Below are 19,765 nucleotides of genomic sequence, written 5' to 3' on the forward strand. Positions count from 1 at the left end.
TATTTACTTTCTTTTCAATTCAAACTCAGATCAGGAAAAATCCCCAGAAATCTTGTAGGCAGCACTCATCGTCGTCAATGAAATTTAGGATCAATTGACTGACTTTTGACACTGATAATGATAAAGTTATATTTTAGCCTGTGACGCTGACTTTTCCTGATACATCTACATAGGATTAACATTCTCTGTGTGTCTTAAACTGGATGAATTTAAACCAGTTCTTGTTTTCTTTGTTGACGCTGTAAACCAGCACTGAGAGGGATTTAGTGGCATCTACTGTAGTGGCAAGGAGTTAAAGTGAAATGACTGTAAGGTGACATATCACTCTCCCTTTTTCATCAATTAAACAAGATGAAGCAATTTCCTGATGTATAACTGGCATGTCTGAGGCTTGTTTTGGTCAAAACACTGCAGAGATGTGTTGCAACTTTGTGCTTTGCATGTCAAAGGTACAATGAACGCAGCATGATGTACATATGAATGATAAAGTTATATATGTATATTTTGACCAGAGAGGCAAAAAACTGTGGATCATCGGACATCTGTGTGAAAATGTCCTGCTCAAGAAACAGACTGTACTCTCTCGGTGTATATGTCACGTAGCTATTCATTGCATATATAGTGAACTGAACAATTGACTGTGCATTGTTGACGAACAGATATACAGTAGTAGCCCTGTGGCACTCTGAAATAATATCCACCATTTTTTCTGGGAAATCTTGTTAAATAGGTCAAGATAATACTTCTGTAAAGCTTGGCACTATAATAAATTGAACTAGCATATGCGTGACTGCCTTTTATGTTATTGCTGCCAAACTGTGCAATCTCCAGTACCTTAATATCAACATTTGTTTCGTGTAACAGCATTTCTAACTAAAAATCCAGAAAGAGACAAAGTAAATGGTGAACAAATCCACACACACACACACAAACAGATGCCACAGTTGGGTGATTGTAGTTCCTGATCCGCACAGCTACAGTCCTCATGAATATTGAATTTTTGATGACTTTTTCCTTGATAGAGGAGGACACCTGCGCAGCCCACCCCTGATTGCTCGATTTATCCGTAGGAGGGGGTCGTTCCTGATGAGTCTTTATATCAGAGCTAGGGCCTGAGCCAGCAGAACTGAGATGATGATGAGTGCAAATACTAATACATGCATAACATGTTTTATTTTTGATGTGTAGATTGTACCGGTCTAAACAGAGCGGCACAAGATGCACCAGTTGAAAGAACATTTATTTATGTCAAGTAAGAAAGAGAAAGAGAGTGAGTGTGTAGCTGTTCTTCCTTTTAAAACACGACTTCTGCTTGCCTAGCGAATGTAATGATGGTCGTCAGCACTGGCTGGTTGCTAGGTAACAATTACCTGACTGTGCTTTGCTTGCACTGAATTACACAGTGGGCTGCGTGTATGTGTGTGTAGAGAAACGGAAAAATACAGCAAATAAGAATACCAACCTCTGTCCCCACTACTGGGCAGAAAACACCACAAACCGGAGCAGATATGTGGCTGCGATGACATTAGCTTTGCTGTTTTTGGAAATGGCTCCTTCAGGGTGATTCTCATCTCACGTTTTGTTTAATGTTTTAACTGGGTTACGGATGTGACTGTTTTACAGCTGTAGTCTCATTTTGAATTGCATTAGTGTGGCTTATTTCAAAGTCATAATGTGTTGGTTATTGTCACTGTAGGATTTAAACCAGGCAATACCAAGGAGCTTTGTAATGTGAAAATATCAACTCAATTTGTATTTAAGGAATGAATTTAAGGAAGGAATTTGATGAATATCAAGAATATTTGATGACCTGTTCAGGGTGTACCTCTGCCTTTTGCCTAAAGACAGCTGGGATAGGTGCCAGCAGACCCTTGTGCCCCTTAATAAGGAGAAGTGGGTATAGTTTATGGATGGGTGGAATATTTGGTTATTTTTAGGGAGGGTTATCGTACTCTCATGCCCTCACTGTTAGCATATACTGTAGAGCTGCAACGACGCGTCGACGTAATCGATTATGTTGATTACGTAAATACGTCGACTTGCATAGAGTGCGTCAATGCGTTGCCTGTACACATCAACCTGACAATGGCAAGTTCAATTAGCATACGTTCATCCGATGAAACTTCCACCTCTTAAAACCGGGTTGAGCATCATGTTTGGGACTTTTTCAGGGGGAAACCCAACAAAACAGTGTTCTGTACCTCAGTAAGATAGCACATAACAGCAGTACAACCGCCATGGATGAGCATCTCTAAAGAAAACATCCTGTAGTTCTCAAACCTTAGTGACGACACTACAACAACATAAGCATCTTCCTAATTATTAAGTGACAGTAAATGCATTAGCTGCTGTTATTTTATAGTTTTCATGTGTAAGTCGTGGCTTCGTCATTTTCTGGTGTAAAATATAAAACAATGAACAGCTTACCTACTTCAAAGTGTTTCAGCCTATTTGGGTCTTTTTGAGCACTTAGACTAAACAATATTGATTTCTATTAAAGTCATGTTTGTCATGCCATCTGTCAATATAGCATTCAGCAAATATACATCCCTCTGTGCTATCACCTGGTATAAGATCATTTAAGATTAAAAACGTAACATATTCAATGTGAATTGTGCAGTGATTAATGCTTGTGATGGAAAAACCATTCAGACTTACATGGGCAGAATTTGTGTTACAATTATGGACTTTACACAAAGTGATGCACTTTTTGGGCTTTTGAATAAGTAATTTTTGATTTATGGAGATTGTTCTGAATAAACCAAACGATGCCTGAAGGCACTTTTGTTTTGGTTTATGTATGAAATTTATTTTATTTTTTCACAAGTAAAAACTTGTGTCAAATGTATTATTGGTTGGCACTTAACAGAAAGATGTATCAAAAAGTGGAAAAAAGTCATCATAAGATTAATCTAGAAAAATAGGTAGATGAATCGATTAATTGAAAAAATAATCGATGGATTAATCGACAAGAAAATAATGGTTAGTGGCAGCCCCGTTAGCATACATCACACATCATACGTCAAGTAACTTTGGGCTCCCAAACTGGTTGTCTCTGGCAACAGCTGCTTATGGCTTCATGGCATTATGTCACAAATTGCCAAGAATTTCCATCAGATCTGCAAAGCTACAATAGACATCATGGCAGACATAACTAAGAATCTTAAAAATACGTTTAAAAAAAAACGTGTGGAACAGAAAACGAGTTATCCGATGAAGAGACCGACCTGAGTGAACATCACACAGCCTTAATAGTAACTTAAGCTTCATACCTGTTTGGGTCTTTATGAGATGAAAACTGTGTTCCCGTTCTCGGAGTTGCTTCAGTATTTACATCCATGGTGTCTGAGCCTGGATGAAAGCAGATGATGAGCCACACCTCAGGCAAAATTAGTTTTTTTTTTTTTTTCTTTTCTTTTTTTGTGACATCCTCAGTTAAAGGACTTATATTTTTAAGTTGTGTGTCATTTTATGCTGCATGTCTTTTATGGGGTTTGTTCTTCTTTCAGAAGCGCTTCCTTGTCCAAACACGACGTCGTCTTTTCTTTTTTGATGTATCGCCACACAGAATGGCACAAATTGCCAAGGCAGCGCGTTTATTTTTGCTGACCATCTTCGGTGCGTGGATCTATAATATTACGGTTCGGCTCCGGTGTCTCCCACTTCCGGGTTCCTCCTCCTCTTCTACTTCTTTTTGGACGTTGCAGTTCCGGTAAAAAGTCAGACGGGAGGATTATGATCGTATAGTGTGAGCAGACGGGTCGCATCCGAGCATCGGCTCGTACAGTGTGAGACCATAAATCGTGGGCTGTGAACTTTTGAACTCCGCGATCTAGTCGTGCAGTGTGAGATGGGGCAGTCTCATACGATTTAAAATATCGCACAGTGTATGCCCGGCTTTAGGCTACATGCGCTTCCAATGCCTTCCCTTGTGGCTCATATTGTGCTTTACACAACTCTTACTTCATCATCAACAGAGTGGTTGGATATACTTAAGAAATATGTTTTTTTTGCTCCCTTACCAAAACTGATGAGTTATAATAGTTATCAACAATTTCAAAGTTAGCTTTATCCTTCCTGCACAGTCAGGAGATACTCCTCTGTTATGATCCGTAGCTGACTGGAGACTGTGGCACCTCCCCCAAGAACTGCTTGCCAGCTCTTTCAGACATGGATGATATATTTGTAGATCATTAAATGGTCCTAAATGAGACCCTGGCGTGAGAGCAAGCTCTGACCATCTGGCTCCATTGTGAGCGCCGGGGCGGTGTTCAAACTCAGCCAGCAGTATCAGCATGCATGATTGGATGGATGTTAACCGTGCCTGAGAGTTCCAGCCAATCAGAGACTTGCTTAATCAATTTCTGAAATCAGCCCAGGTGACGACCCCTTAAATGAAGAACCCTGTTACATACTTTGTGTTTTTTCATCTCTTCTGAAATGGTTGACATAGCTTATGTTTTTCTTTTTCTCCACTGTGTTTGCCCATGTAGCACCTAATGAATTAGGCTCCAGTTTCTCTCTCTATTTCATAAATCTGTTGACTGTGTCCGTTCAATTACTGAAGAACGCAATTTGATGTGGTGTGTCACATGAATATTTGAGCAGTGGGAATGCTGAACCCATTCATGATATTACTGCAGGCCAATGAACTTTTTTATGACAAGGTTTGTTTACTTTGGTTGTTTTTGTGTGCATTTTTCCAGGGAACAAACTCAACAAGGACCTGAAGCACTTCCTTAGCCTGAGGTTTCAGAAGTCTTCACCTGACCACGAACTGCAGAAGACGATAAGAGCCAATCTATATCGTCATGCTGTGCCTTGTGAGTAAAGAAATGTTTTAATCATAGAGTGATCGTGTGCTAACCAGGGGATCTGACCAAAGAATGGTGTCCTTAATCAAACTTTTAATAGAATTTCCTTGTCTAAACTTCAGTGAAATATTTTTTTGATTTATTTCAATTGGTTCTTCTTCATTCTTCCCTTTGTCTCACTCAGCATAATTGTTGTCCCTTTTTATTAACCTTTTATTATTTAAAAATCAGCAGCCTGCTTTCTGATCAATAACAAACAAACAAACAAACAAAAGCGTGGATTTTCCAGAGTCGGCCTCTGTGATTTCTGTTTTGAGTACCCATTAAAACCACTTCTGTATTGATCGGAAAGAACACCATTTTTGCAGCTGTGTCACATAAATGTGAGATAAACTGTATGTAAAAGTGGGCTGGAGCCAAAGGCAGCCAGCGGTGCTCCAGGCTTTGGACCTGTAGCTGGATGACTACGTCCGGTTCATTGTCCCACATGTTTGTGTTCTTTTTTTTTCATTAGCCACAGATTTTAAGTATCTCAGCAAAACAGCATGCAGAGCATGCATCACCAGGAAGTTGTTTCAATACTCTCACAATTGCACTCGCATTATCTAACCTAGTTCTAAGTGATACCCTTGTCAGGTTGTACGGATTGTCTCTGTGCAATCTGACCTGTGCTGGTTTGCATTTATTTGCATTTGCCTGCACTTTAACAAAATCTAGCTTCTAGGCAAATGTTTTTTTTTCTCTTGGCATAGGCTTTTTCTCTCTGTGCTTCTCTTGCACTCTGCCACGTGACCGGTAAATCCGCCTCTCTGAGCCTCTCACGGGTCTCTGCCTGGGATTATGATGTCCTGATATATTGAAAATAGATTCCTGCCTGATTATGTGATAAACATGTCAGGCTCTTGCAGAGGTCACAGTATGATGGAGGAGCTCTTGTCAGCAGAGGACAAACTGTGACGCTGACGTAAACATCGAACATGAAATAAAACCTTTTAACATATTTCAAAGCGATGGCATTTTAAGGCAGTCTGAAAGCAAGGCGTTTAAATGGATTGAAAATATAGTTTATATTTTTCATTGTAAAACAATGAAAAATATAAAAATATAAACTATATAAAATATAAACTATGTGTAAACTATATACGTATGGAACATTATTTGTGTAAAAATCTTATAAGTTAAAGGCAGGATTTATGAAAAAAATTCGTATACGTTTTAAGTTTTCTAGTAATAATGTCAGATGAAGCGTTCCAAACCCAAAAGAATGAGCCCTCTAGTGTATCTCTCCTTTGCCTTGAACAGGCTGTGTGCTGCAATTCGGACTCCGAATTTCCTGCGCTGGGCGGCGGATGTGACGTCACATGACGCTGCATCTTGGAGTAAAAAACCTTGGAAAGGGAAACCATAATTACACATCATTTCATACAGGAGGTTAATGAGACCAAGAAGCTTGTAAAACTGCACAGAACTACAGAACTGTCATGATTACTATGATTCATACTATACTATGATTCATTCATGTTATGATGCAATGTAAATAAAGAGAAGGTACTACAGAAGTTCAAATCATCTTCATTTACTAAATGTATTCATTTATTGTTTTTGGCAAATGAGTTACACTCAAAATAAAATGTATGCAGCTTTACCTGTAATGTATCGTACAAAAGACCTCATCGTCCACCTCTATGCTGTCAAATGAGACAAAATCACAATTTTGCCTTGTATTGTACATATTTTATATACAAGATTGATTTTTGCCTTCTTGATTATCATGGTAATAGTCAATACAGTATAACTCAATATCCCAAAACTGCATAACAGACACCACATAGATTCAATGACAGCCTTCAAAGGATTTGTGCCATTAACGAGATAAGCCGTGATCAGTTTCCCTTCACTTTTTCACTGAATATATTTGACATACATTGCACTTTTATTAAAGGAGCCGTCTGTAAGAAATGGCCAAAACTGGTACTGCAGTCACTTTCAAAATATTGTTGAGCGGCGTGTACCCTCCCCCGACCAGAGGTTGCCAGGTAGGCTGCATAGGGCTGGGCGATATGGACCAAAAGTCATATCTCGATATTTTCTAGCTGAATGGTGATATTCGATATATATCTCGATATTTTTTCTGTGCCATAATTTGGGTTTCCCCCAAAGCATTATAGCATAGCATCTCTGTTAGCTTCATTTTTTTCTGATGCAAACCCTTAAAAAAACAATCAGTTTTAATACAAAGCCTCGTGCCAAATGTCACACAGGTACCTTTATTAACAGAGATCTGCACAATATCAAATGTATAAAACAAATGAAATAAAAATAAACTGCCTGCATATATAGAATAAAAATGCTTCTTGAATAAAATAAAGCAAATATCCCTTTCCTGCATAACAATTAAATTAAAATACACTGTACAATTAATACAATGTAGACAGTAACAGGCAGACTTTTCCACTGAGGTTGACAGTTGTGCAAATTAGGGATGCAAATTATCGATTATTTCATTAATTGACAGTTGATAACCTTATCGATCGATCATCGATTAGTTGATAAGCGGCGTTTTTCCCCCATCTGAGATACAAACATAATTTTTTTTGCTTATATAAAATACAAAGGACATTTTAATGTATTCCTTAATCAAATCTTTATTTGATACAAAAGTAACAAAAATACATTTTTGTACCACAAGGAATATAATATAAAGTGCCCTTCAAGGCTATTAGTAGTAGCAGCAGCCATAATAGTGTCATTTGTGTCAAGCAAATTTTAAGTTCTAGTTACGTTTTAAGTTAGAGTTTTGGCAGTGTTCAAAATAAAATTATGAGACCTGCTGTATTGGAGCACATTTATTTTTAGTTAAAACTGTAGCGGGAACAGATGTTTAAAGAAACCTATGTATGTACCGGGTGAAGGCTGATTTATGGTTCCGCGTTACAACAACGCAGAGCCGCCGCCGCTCTGCGTCGATTTAAGGCAGAACCTTCAGGCTTTAGGGGAGCATATCGGAGAAGAACCAGAAGAATATAGAGTGGATTAAAAATAAAAGTTAAGCACTGAGCTACATGTGTCTCCCGTCTGGGCCATTGCAGACTCATTGCCTGAGCATGTTACTAAAACCAAACATATCCGCCACCTCTTTCTTCCAACTTTATGTGCGCGCCGCGGCGCGTTGTGTCGCATTAAATGTGGTCCGGGCGTAATACCAGCTGGTGAAATTAAACAAAAAAAATAAATAAATAAATAGATTAATTGTAATCGTTAATTTTAATCGGGTAATTTCATAACGGCAATTAATCGAAAATCGATTAATTATTAACATCCCTAGTGCAAATAACAAAACATTTGTGCAAATCTCAAATTAAACATTCAAGTCAATTTGTCACAAAATAAGCTGTATCAAAATCAAAAAAAAAAAAAAAATTAAATCGATATAAACGATATTGACTCGTACCATATCGCGTTTGAAAATATATCAATATATATTAAAATCTCGATATTTCGCCAGCCCTAAGGCTGCAGAATGCAGCAGGAACGTAGGCTGCCATGGCTGCGATAATTAGAGCCGAGCTGGCAACCCGGATGCTGAAACAATACTGACTTGGTGATTGGGAGATAGGTGGAGGGTGGAGCTTCAGGCCAAAACAAAAAATGACAACATAAACATCAGTTGAGGGCTGCAACTCCTCTTTTTAAACGGGAATATCCTGGCTTGAGTGCTGTTGTCAGTGACATAAGTATTTGAAATGAACATGATTTTTAAATGTCTGTTGACATATCGGGGTCATTTTATGATTCGTTTTATTATTGCTCTTACATACAGCTCCTTTAAGAAGTGGTTATGTTTTTCATAGGTCTCTAAGGGCCACGAGATAAATAATATTAATGTTAATGTAATGGTAAATGTGAGTACGTGAATTTGGCTGGACTGAAGAAGGGCCATCAGCAGCTGCATAAAGACGATGTGGAGCTTTAACCCTTAGAGTCCACGAGCAGTTTGGTTTGAGAGGATCAATGTCGTTTCTCTGAAGGATTTTTTGCAGCAGTCTTTCTTTAAAAATCTTGTTTAATTATAAGTTGCTCTTCATTCTGACAAGGAGGCGATGCAGTTGCTTTGGTTGTTTTTTTAGCAGGTTGCTATATACTAACCCATCCCCATGAACGTTTTACCAGAGCAGGGTGATTGCTTGTCTCATTCATTTTGCAGGTTGTTGTTGTAAACAGATGTAATTAACACATGGAAAAATTTACCTGAAGGTAACGGCATATGCCATGAACTTTCAAGGCAGCCGACGTCCGCCAAGTCTGTATGTTAAAACAAAAAACAAAACATTGGGAAGCGATAAGGATGTAGATCATTAAAAATAATCAATATGGAAGTGGGCCATAGCCTTCCTTTGGTGAAGTTTTCATATATTAAAAATGTAAATCATGATCAGCAAATCATGAAATGGTGACGCATTTCTCACAGCTCATCTGGACTTAAATTGTGACTACTGAACTAATTAATTTCTCTTCGGGGATTAATAAACTATTTTGAATGGAATTTTTGAATTATTTTTTTTTTTGAGTAACTGTAATATGGTTACCTTGGCAACAAGCAGGGAGCAAAAGTGAAAACCAGAAACCGATAATACTCCCCTATACTGATCCATCCAGTAGTTTATAGGTTTTTCTGGACATTTCAAAGTGGGGAACCGGCAGACGGGAATGGCGGATGATTTCTGCCATCCCAGCAGCCCAGTAACTACAAGTACAACTAGAATGATTTTGTGACGGTATTCACACCCCTTAGAGGCCACCCCTTGGAAAATAAAACAAACATCCCCCTCCTTGCAATTTCAGTGGCTAAGTTTTGGAACTTTACTGTATCTGATGGACCTCCACAAAATAGGGCAAGTGATCCAGCCGTCCATTATCTCTACTTGCTTATCCCCCAAAATAGGTCAAATCAGTTAATGGAATTTTAAAGGAATGAAGATGCTTCTTAAAACCGCCCATAGAAACTAAAGTTTGTGCATTTGTGTTCGGCCCCTTTGTTTTAAAGCCATAAACTGGAATCGGGTGTTGCCATTTACTTTCAGAGAAAGCATAATTGGTTCATTCAAATCTAGCCGTGTTCAGTTACATAATATTTGGAACATTTCTGAAACTTGAAAGAACTCTATCCAATAGGATTCCCCACAAAAACAACAACAAAAAAATATTTATTTAAGACCTTTAAAGCCTGATAGCACAATATTTACACACCTTAGTAAGTTTACTTCAACTCTGCACTGATTATCAGTGTTATAAAAACATGAAGAAAAAGAAACATTGCACTCTATATGGTGTTATTTTTGTTTTTCTCCAGTTAGAGGCTCCATTGTTTCTAAATAAAGCACCATTGAGTGGCCACAGAGTGGACTCTGTAAATTGTTCAACAAAGCTGCCATTATTCGACTGTATTTTTTCCTCATGAAAAGACTCGGTGTGTTACTGTTTCCTGACCTCGCCTGTCCTCGCCTGGCAAGGTCACACATTCTGACCAGGTTTGTTAATGTTTAGTCCCCCAGTGATTAAGTTTACACCTGAAAGTCTTTCACAGGGCGATACTCAAACAGGGACAACTTTTGTTTCATAAGGAAAAAAAGGAGATAATGAAACGAGCTCACAGCCTATTTCTGCCATCTCTTCGTCCGATTGCAAGTGTGCTATTAATGAGCAAATACTTGATTTTCTCCATGCATGTTGTTAGACATAATGGAAGAAAAGATAATTTGCCCTGTTTCAAAGAGGATTTTTCATCATGTTTTACCATCGGCACTCTACCAGCAAGGCCTATCTGATGGAGCACTATGCTGTTGAGTGTTTCTGTGTGGTTCTCCCATCTTACCAGAGAAGGAATAAATATAAATGCAAAGTTTGACATCATACTTTGCTTAATAGAGTAAATACATTGGCTGCCAAATATAAAGATGTAGTTTTGAGATGGCTGTTAGCGGTTGTGGTTTGTTTACGGAGGGTTTTATCTACATGCATTGACTTCACATGCACCTTGACTAACACAAATCAGCTGAAAAAACTAAATCTATTGAGCTGAGAGGTTTTGTGCATGTTTTATTATTTATTATTATTATTATTATTAATAATAATATTAATATTATTATTAATGACGGAAATTTAGATTTAGAAAACTTCAAAAGCTTCAAAAACTTTTTTTTTAGAGTTTTCTGATTTATTTTAAACAGCTTCCATCCCAATCATAATACTGGTAATACATGTCCTTTCTTTGTTTTTCTCTCTCTTACTTCCTGGATCTTTCTTGTTGACCTACAATTGCTGCCACCTAGTCTTTATTGTTTATTTCCCTTGCGTACACATACACACACAAAATATGTTCTTAGCATGACAAGGCAGGATGTCAAAAGCAGCCAAATAAAGGCCACACTTCTCAGCCCCATGTTCTCTTTGTCTCTGTGGCTCACGTGTCCCCTCCCCTCTCCTGTATGCTTTTCCCCTCTGCCCATGCTTGACTCAAACAGGTGCGCTTCCCTTCACCACTGGCTCTTTTCTTTTCTTGTCATGTGTGTTGTGTGAATGTGTGTAGAGGACGAGCACCCGCCCCCATCTCCTTCCCTGCCCTGCCTCTACAGATGGCCATTGTTATCATGTGCTGCAAATGTCACAAGTGATAGAGAAGTTCTCTCGCTGCCTCATGGGATTCATTCACCTCACATCTACAGCTGCTGCTTGCGGATGAGGGTTATCTCAGCGTTATCCCAGCGTTTGAGCCACAGATTGAACCAATCCACCCTCCCCCACCCTCCCTCACCCTCCCTCTCCCTGTCGCTCTTCTCTCTTCTTCACTTCAAATCCTCCAGTGAGTGTCAGCGTCCCTGTGGCTCAGCGGTGGCTGCTGCCTTCCTCTGTCTCTCTCTCTCTGTCAACACTGTAGCTGCTCCCGCTGTCTCCCTGCCTCTGCTGCTCTCACCCTTCATCTCCTCCCCTCTTTCTCTCTCGCTTTCTCTCTCTCTTCCTCCCTCCCCTCCTCAAAGGTCTTTCACTCCCTTGCTTCCTTGTTTTCCACTCCATTGCCGATCTTGGGGAAATCATTGTAGGAGACAAATTTCTCTGTTTGCCGCTGACACAAAGAAAGGGATTACTGGTTGATTTGCTGGCTCCAGGCTCGCTCCACATCCAGGCAAGTGGCAGCTCTTTACGGTTTCCTTGTTCTCTCCTTCTTCTTTTTTTTTTGCTCTCACCATCATCCGCCATCTGAAGCCTGTGATGTATGCATGGCAGTGAGTGTGTGTGTGGTTGATGCTGTGTATATAGACTAGAGGACTAAGGGAAGGTGGGGGTAGGGGTGGGAATTATGTGAGGGAAAAGAGGAGGGCAGAAGCACTGGGATCAGGCATGTCCAACCCGTAGAGACAGATGGCCAGTAGCCCTGCTTCTTCTTCCTCTTTGCTTTTCTAATTCATTCTGCAGGCTTTGTATAAGGCCCACTAATACACAGACCTTCTTTTCAAGAACCAAGACATGGCTGCTCTCCTTGGCTAGAAGAGGGAAGGGGGGGGGGGGGTTCTGTATGTGAAGGGCTGCCAGGGTGTAGGGGTGGGGAGGGGGGGAGCCGGAGAAGCAGAGCAGGTTTTTAAGAGGAGGTTAGGAGAGGAGAGAAGAGAAGAAGATATGAGGAGCTAAGAGGGAACAGAGGGAAGGGGGTCATCAGTTTTGAATACATGGAGGTCAGGTCCAGATGCTGCTCAAACAAAAGGGCTTCTCTGGGGGAACGGCAGGGGGAAGCGTGGCACTCGCCATTGTCTGTGTCGCTGCATTGCAGGGTGCTGCCGGGGAGCCTCATGCTAATGATGGCCATTCATTCTTGTAACGGATGAGTGGGCCCCGGCTTCTGTTTGCCTGGTTTTCACACATGCGTGGCTCATATATTGTTCATGTGACCATGTAGCTTCTGTGGGGACACACGTCCCTCTCTGGAAACAAGAAGGGATGGAAAAATGTTGGCTTGTGAGCTTATTGAGGATGCTGGAGAAATATGTGTTTTTTGCATAGTAATGATGTCTGAAGACAGGTGCAGAGTGTGTGTGTGTGTGTGCGTGTGTTTACATGGACTGTGTGTGTTGGAGGTTCATCTTTAATGCATTTGTTAGTGGGCTTCGGCCATATTTTGATCATGATTTACTGCTACAGTGACAAACAAGCGCCATTTCTTGCCATTAAATAAATCAGAAGCCACATAGAAGCCAAAGTAACTAAAAATCATAGTTTGTGTTTCATCGTCAGTGAGACTGGAGGCTTGTCCTGGAGACTGCGGTTTCTCAGGCTGTTTTACCATACCCAGACCCCTTCATTTTTTTCAGAAGTGCTTACAAAACCTCTTCTGTTTGTGCACCGAGAGTTTAGGACAAACTGTACCCTCAGTCAAGTCTTGATAAATCTACTTCATGAACCTGCTGTGCTTGTGAAAAGAAAGTATAGTTAAAAATACTAGTCTGTGTAATTCACAATCCGTATTCACGTTTTCTTGCCAGGCTCATATTAGATAATCGTTCTTTGATCTTCTTAAATCGCGTGTACGGAAACAAAGATTGTTGACAGGATCATTCCCAGTTACTTGGGTTAAGTTGACGTGATCAGACTGTAGCCTCTGCACACTCAGCCCAGACTGATATTAAGCTGAAGAGGGAGTCCCGTCTCATACAGAAGGTCCTATGTCATGATTGAAGCAGGTGTAAAGTCTGCTTACTGTTATTTTTCACACAGTAAGCTAGCTAGTTTCACTAATTTTTGTGATTGTCCACAAATGATGTCGATAACAACCCTCTCTGTGATGTCTAGGACATGAAGTGTGCTTATTCAGTGACTGAACAATGATTCTCTGTTATGATCATGAAGAGTCATCTGTGTGTGAGTGTCTTGTGATGATTTGGATGTGGAGCTTCTGCAGTGACGAGTGAGCCTTCAGCATTGAGGCCTCCCAGTAGTGAGTGTGTTCACACCTCATTAGTGATGTCTGAACTTTGTGTTCATGCTTGTGAAGTATGTGTTGAGTTTCAGCCGCTCTTGCTCCTGTTTAGACACAGTCTTAGATCCAACAGTGCATTTAACTAATAGGCACATTAAGAATTCAAGAAACCTCCCAACGTCTCACAGCGCAGAATAATACATTATGTCTTTAAATGTAATTTAATGTCCTTTCAACAGCTGTCAGGATACTGAGTAGTGCATCTGGCAACTCTGCAGACTCTGAGTCATATAGTCTGAGCATTCTGCTACCATTTTGCTTATGTAAATAGTCCCTAAAAGAATAGATGTAGAAAATCTAATGACTGGAAGTACTCAAACATTTGGATACTAACTCTTAAGCTAAAGCCAGAGTTAGTCACCAAAAACCAATGGAATCTATTTGCTAATTATTTATTGTGGTATGCTCATTTTGCTCCTAGTAAAACTTGTAAATTATTAATTTTTTTGACCTCCTTCTTATTTTGCTAAACTAATCTAACCTACTTGTGATGTCATTCCTAGTGAGCATTGGGGATATTTTTAAGAGCAGATATGATACAGATTACTTGCTACTGTTTGGTTACTGATTACCGGCAGTTAAACTGGACCCAGACTCTGGTGCATTTGCTTTGTCATCGGGATCTTTACCTCACATATTGCACACACAGTGGGTTATATACAGTATTTTAACACTGTTCTTACATGTACTGTGATGACCTGTAAATATAATGCTCAAAATCTGCTCCCCTGTTCCCGACTGCCAGCTCAATCACTGTGTTTTTACAGGATTTATAGCGAGGAAGAGTCAAAGAGGAAACAGAATGACCAAAGGAAATAAGACCATTATGATTCACATAAAGTACATGCAGAAGCTCAAAGGACATGCACACCTTTGTACACCTCCACAAAGCACCTCAGTGGCGTTACTGAGGAGGTCTGTAGATAAAAAGGTAAAGGACAAAAAAAGGAATGCATGATTTGCTGCAGGTGTCCGCGGCTGACTGATAAAGTAAGCCTGCTGGTGAGCTCAAGTTCAAAACAATCTGTGAAGCAAGCTAGCTCGAAACATCTCAGTGTGCTCAATGATGGGTTGACAATTACACCACATATAGTTTATGTATGGTAATCAAGTCAATTTTTTTCTTTTCTTTTTCTATAACACAACAATACATAACATAACACAACAATACATAACATAACAGAACAGGTGTATTTTCTGAATGATGTGGGAGTGATGTATGGGTCACAGTTTGTTGCACTTTATCCATTCATTGTTTTTATTGCTTTTATGTTTTTATACTGTGCTTTTTATACTTATTTATTCTTCTTATTTTGATAGCTTCTTTTGCACTTTGTTGGGAACATCCTAACCAATCTCATTGTAACTTGAGCACAATGACAATAAAGTCTATTCTATTCTATTCTTTGTTGTCTCTGATGAAAACATAATTTTTCTTTCTAAAAAGTTTACTTTCTCAGGATGTTTTCAAGATGGTGAGGCAGTAGATCTCAGGAAGTTTGGGGAATAAAAAAAAAACTGTTTGCCTTTTGTAATATTGTAAGAAAAAGATCAGTTCAAATTTAATGTAGCTCTTAATAAACATATTTGTTTATTTGCTTTTCATTATTGTTATCATCTCCTGATACACAAGTAAGTGCACTTCCAGAAATATTTTATAGCTGAAGGATGTCTTATTTGGTTTGTCTAATGATATACGTCATATTTTGTAGTCTGCAGACACTCAACTCTTGGAACCATGAAACCACTGAGCAGCCACCTCATCTTTACAGCTGTGCTTTAAACGCATCTAATATTGATTGGCCAAAATTGTCTGCCGATACGATCCCATCACGGATATATTAATATACAGTAGTCTTTTATGCTGATTTGGAGCATTTTTTTAGCAGAAAATTGCTGCTTGATAAAATTTAGAAATTATGTCGTCATAGTATTAAAAAGTGGTGTGTGTGTGTGTGTGTGTGTGTGTGTGTGTGTGTGTGTGTGTGTGTGTGTGTGTGTGTGTGTGTGTGTGTGTGTGTGTGTGTGTGTGTGTGTGTGTGTGTGTGTGTGTGTGTGTGTGTGTGTGTGTGTGTGTGTGTGTGTGTGTGTGTGTGTGTGTGTGTGTGTGTGTGTGTGTGTGTATATTATAAATATATATAAATCAATGAGTTAAACACCAGCAATGCTATTGCAACGTAGCTTATTTACTTTTGGTAATGATACAATTTGTCCTGTTCATTCAGGTTTTTGGGGAGTTTTTCCTGGTCCCATTTGTCTGGCCAGGTGTCGAATTCGATGTCTAAGACCAGGTACTAACCTGTTCTTTCAAACCTTTTCCGGGGTTCTTAACCTCCCGGACCCCCCTGCCCTCTGGTTATGTCATGTCGAGGGATAATCAACATTTATGTACTGATACACTAGCCACCACCTTTGATGCTTGAATAACATCTGCTATCTGCTGCATGTTGTACTTGCCCTCTACATCTTCTTTCACCCAGAATTCACCCCGAGAGGTTTCCGTAGTTTGAAAATTTGCATGAATCTAGTTGTTTCTCACAAGACGCCATGTATTAGGTAATGTCAAGAATCTATATTTATGACTAAGAGTGCTGGAGAAGAGATGAAGAGAAGGAGGATAGGAGGAGAGAAAAAAGAGTGGGAGGGAAGGAGAGAGGGGGTGGGTGGGAGTATGCAGGCGCCTGTGGGGCTGCAACCATTGGTCTCAGACAGGAACTAGAGTGTGAATAGCACACATTGGCTTAGCCTCTAAACTGGGCTGGACATCTAATTTGCTCTGCTTGTGGAGCTTTGAAGAAAAACGGCAGCTGCCTACTAGCTGCCTGCCCGAATAAGCTTGCAAGCTGGGAGCTAGCACTCGCACACAGACAGCTGGACGATTCATGGATTGCTCGGGTGGATAATGGAGAGCAGAAATCACTGTGTGCGGATTTATCCTTTTGTATATTTCTGCGGAATAACGTGCCGTGAGAAAAGGGGGTAGCAGCAGCTGTGGCCAGGTAATTCTGTGACATATACTTCCTCTCCAGGGAGTGATGCCCTGGCTTCTGCGATTAGATGGGAGAAGATGTGGGCGGGGAGAAAAGAGGGATACACAGAGGCAGAGGCAGGTGGGGAGACTCTGGGAATGTGCCTATGCAGATTGGTGCTGTGATATTGATAAACTGTGATGCATGGTGCTGTGAATCTTTGCCTATGGTGGATTATGTTTGCACTATAGGCATGTGTGTCTGTGTGAGATTGACTTGTGTTAAGGTTATGCATTTAAATACTGATCTTTGACACACTGGCCTCTTGCAGTAACATCTGTTTTTATTTAAATCTTGCTTTATGTTTTACCTTTGTTGAAGTGCCCGTCCTATTGCGCAAGCTCCATTTGCTTTTATCTTAATGAAAGCTCTTTTCCTCTTTTTCTGCTTGTCTTTTTATTTTTTCCTCAGTAAAACAGTCATTTCTTGTAGGAAAATGAAAAACAAAAAGGCATCTTTTGTGCTATTTTGCAAGCTAATGAAGCTTCAGATTGTTTGTCCTTGCCCACCGTTCATTTTCAGTCTATCCTCCCTCACTCTTCACCCCCACATTAAAAGGGAAGAAAAAGGGAGGGAGTGATAGAAGCAGCAGGAGAAAAGCAACTGGACTCAGCTGTGAAGAGTGTTGTGGCGCGAGCTGGAAGAATGGCCTGTTGTGTCAGGCAGCAGCAGTATTGTGTGTCTGGCTTCTCCCTCCCTCTGTCCTTCTCCTGTTTAATAGGCAACTCCATCATCCTTTTATTCCAACAGTCACAGCGAGGAACCTGCTCCTTTTGTAAAAATAGCCTTCAATAAAATATTGTTCAGTTCATGTACTTGCACAATACTTTGTAAAACACTTTCCTTTGAGAGATAAAACCATCTTTCTCCGTCACAAGTTTTTATAGTCCTAGATGGTGTCTAGACATAAACAAGCTTAACAGAAATATTGAAAAATTAGGAGGGAAAACACCTACTTTCTCCAGAAATTAACCGTGAGAGCTGTTTCAGAAGTAATATCGATACTGTTGAGGTCCTTCACTGTCCCACATCTTTGTTTACTGACTAATCTGTTGTTTTTTAAACTACTACCGATTCACTCGAGGCTAAAAAAGTTTTGAAAAAAAAATCTATTTCATAGTTTCTCCCAGCCCTCCGTGGTCTCCAGTTAGGTTGTTTTCCGTGACTTACGCCCAAGCATAACGATAATCTCTTTGTTGTTGTGTGTAAAAGGGCAAATCAGAAAATATTGAAACTGGAGAAATAAAGTTCCAATGGTATAGTGTTAGGGATGTAGCGGCCCAGTGTATCTTACTGGATAGCCACTACTTACCCCTAAAACTATTGTGATACACAAACACATACGTACATGGTTCCATTTGTCAGTTTGGCACTGCAGATCCTTCCTAAAGCATCTTCTAGTGCCATGTTGGTTAAATGACTCTTCTACAGTATTTTGAGTTTATAGAAGCACTTGAACTAGCCATAGCATCTGGATTAGAGCAGCTATTTTTCTTCTTCATTAATTTTAGGGCCTCGATTCTATTGATTTTCTTTTGGTTCCTCTTCATAAATCATTATAGACTATCATTTATTTTAAGAGGGGGATTGAAGTGTTAATTGAAGACAGACAAAGCCGCCAGTTTGATACCCTGGCCTTCAGGCCTACTCCAGTCTTATGAGTGTCATATGGGTGCGACACGAAAAACATTTTATACAAAAACATTTTATACACATGGGCATGAAATGTTATGCTTTTTTTTTCTCCTTTGCTAATATTCTGCATTAATGTGGGCACAAGGTACTGTACCGCTGTATTCAAGAAGTTCTCATGTAACATTGATATTGGTGGATATTCACTGAAGATATGTTTTAAGGCAACGCATTTTTTTCTAAATGTAACAGATAGGTTTTCAAAGTTTAAACCTAACCAAGTGGTTTTAGTACCAGAACTTAACTCAATGAGTGAGAGCAAAAGTAATGTTTAAGTTAAGCGTTAAGAAGTACTTGTTTCTCATTGAATAAAGCATTTCCTTCTGAATGACGGACATTTTTGAATATTACCACACACTCCAGGCATCACATGTGTTTTGTTTTTTAGTTTTTAAAACTGATAAGGATTTATTCCGTTAACATGTCACACACTGCTGTCCTCTTATATTGGCAGTGATGCTTGTGAACTAGTTCAGTTCAGCACCTCACATACACCTCGGTACATGGCTCATTCAGGTTTCACTTCGCAAGCTGAGACTCAACTGTAGGGCTGTAACTATAGCCATTATTTTGATTGCTAACAAATCTGTTGCTTTTTTTCCCGACCAGTCAACTAATCAACAATTCTATCCCTCATCCCCCACCTGCCTCACCACAACACTGCTGAGAAATGACAGCTGTCTTTCACAGCTCACACACATGACTCATCACCAGCAGGACAATGGAAGATATGGGTAGAAAATGGCTGCTGGATACTGCAATCCCTCGGTGGCATCACAAGCGCCACACGATGTGGCTTTCAATACACATCAGTGAATTTTCATAATCCATCGTGTTGATTACGTCAACTACTTGTTGCAGCCCCACTCAAAGCTTGCTGCTAGCTTTGGTTCTAAGTCTGGGTACAGAAAGTAGGCGTGACCCTGACGAACTGAGGGTGGTTGGTTCATAATCCCGGACCAGGAGATCAGAGATTTATAAACCAACAGCAGGATTTCGAAATTTATTCTGTGACAGACAGGAAGCCAGTGTAAATATATAAGAACTGGAGTTATATGGTTCACTCTCCTGGTCTTAGTGAGGACTCTGTCTCCTGGTTTTATTTAGGACTCTGTCTCCTGGTCTTAGTGAGGACTCTGTCTCCTGGTCTTAGTGAGGACTCTGTCTCCTGGTCTTAGTGAGGACTCTGTGTCCTGGTCTTAGTG

The 19,765-nt window shown here is 39.9% G+C and overlaps 1 protein-coding gene across 13 annotated transcripts in view; it reads left to right on the forward strand.

Moving 5' to 3' along the window:
* LOC133457043 (membrane-associated guanylate kinase, WW and PDZ domain-containing protein 1-like) overlaps positions 1-19,765 on the forward strand; it is a 133,863-nt gene that overhangs the window by 49,790 nt on the left and 64,308 nt on the right. For 12 of the 13 annotated variants that reach the window (XM_061735878.1, XM_061735882.1, XM_061735880.1 and 9 more), the window contains exon 2: positions 4,707-4,823. In XM_061735878.1, the coding sequence (XP_061591862.1) occupies positions 4,707-4,823 (117 nt within the window). Of the gene's footprint in view, positions 1-4,706; positions 4,824-16,672; positions 16,839-19,765 lie in introns of those variants that run through there. The other variant, XM_061735887.1, reaches the window with a different exon arrangement.

Source organism: Cololabis saira, chromosome 12 (assembly GCF_033807715.1).
Source record: "Cololabis saira isolate AMF1-May2022 chromosome 12, fColSai1.1, whole genome shotgun sequence".
NCBI classification, from domain to species: Eukaryota; Metazoa; Chordata; class Actinopteri; order Beloniformes; family Belonidae; genus Cololabis; species Cololabis saira.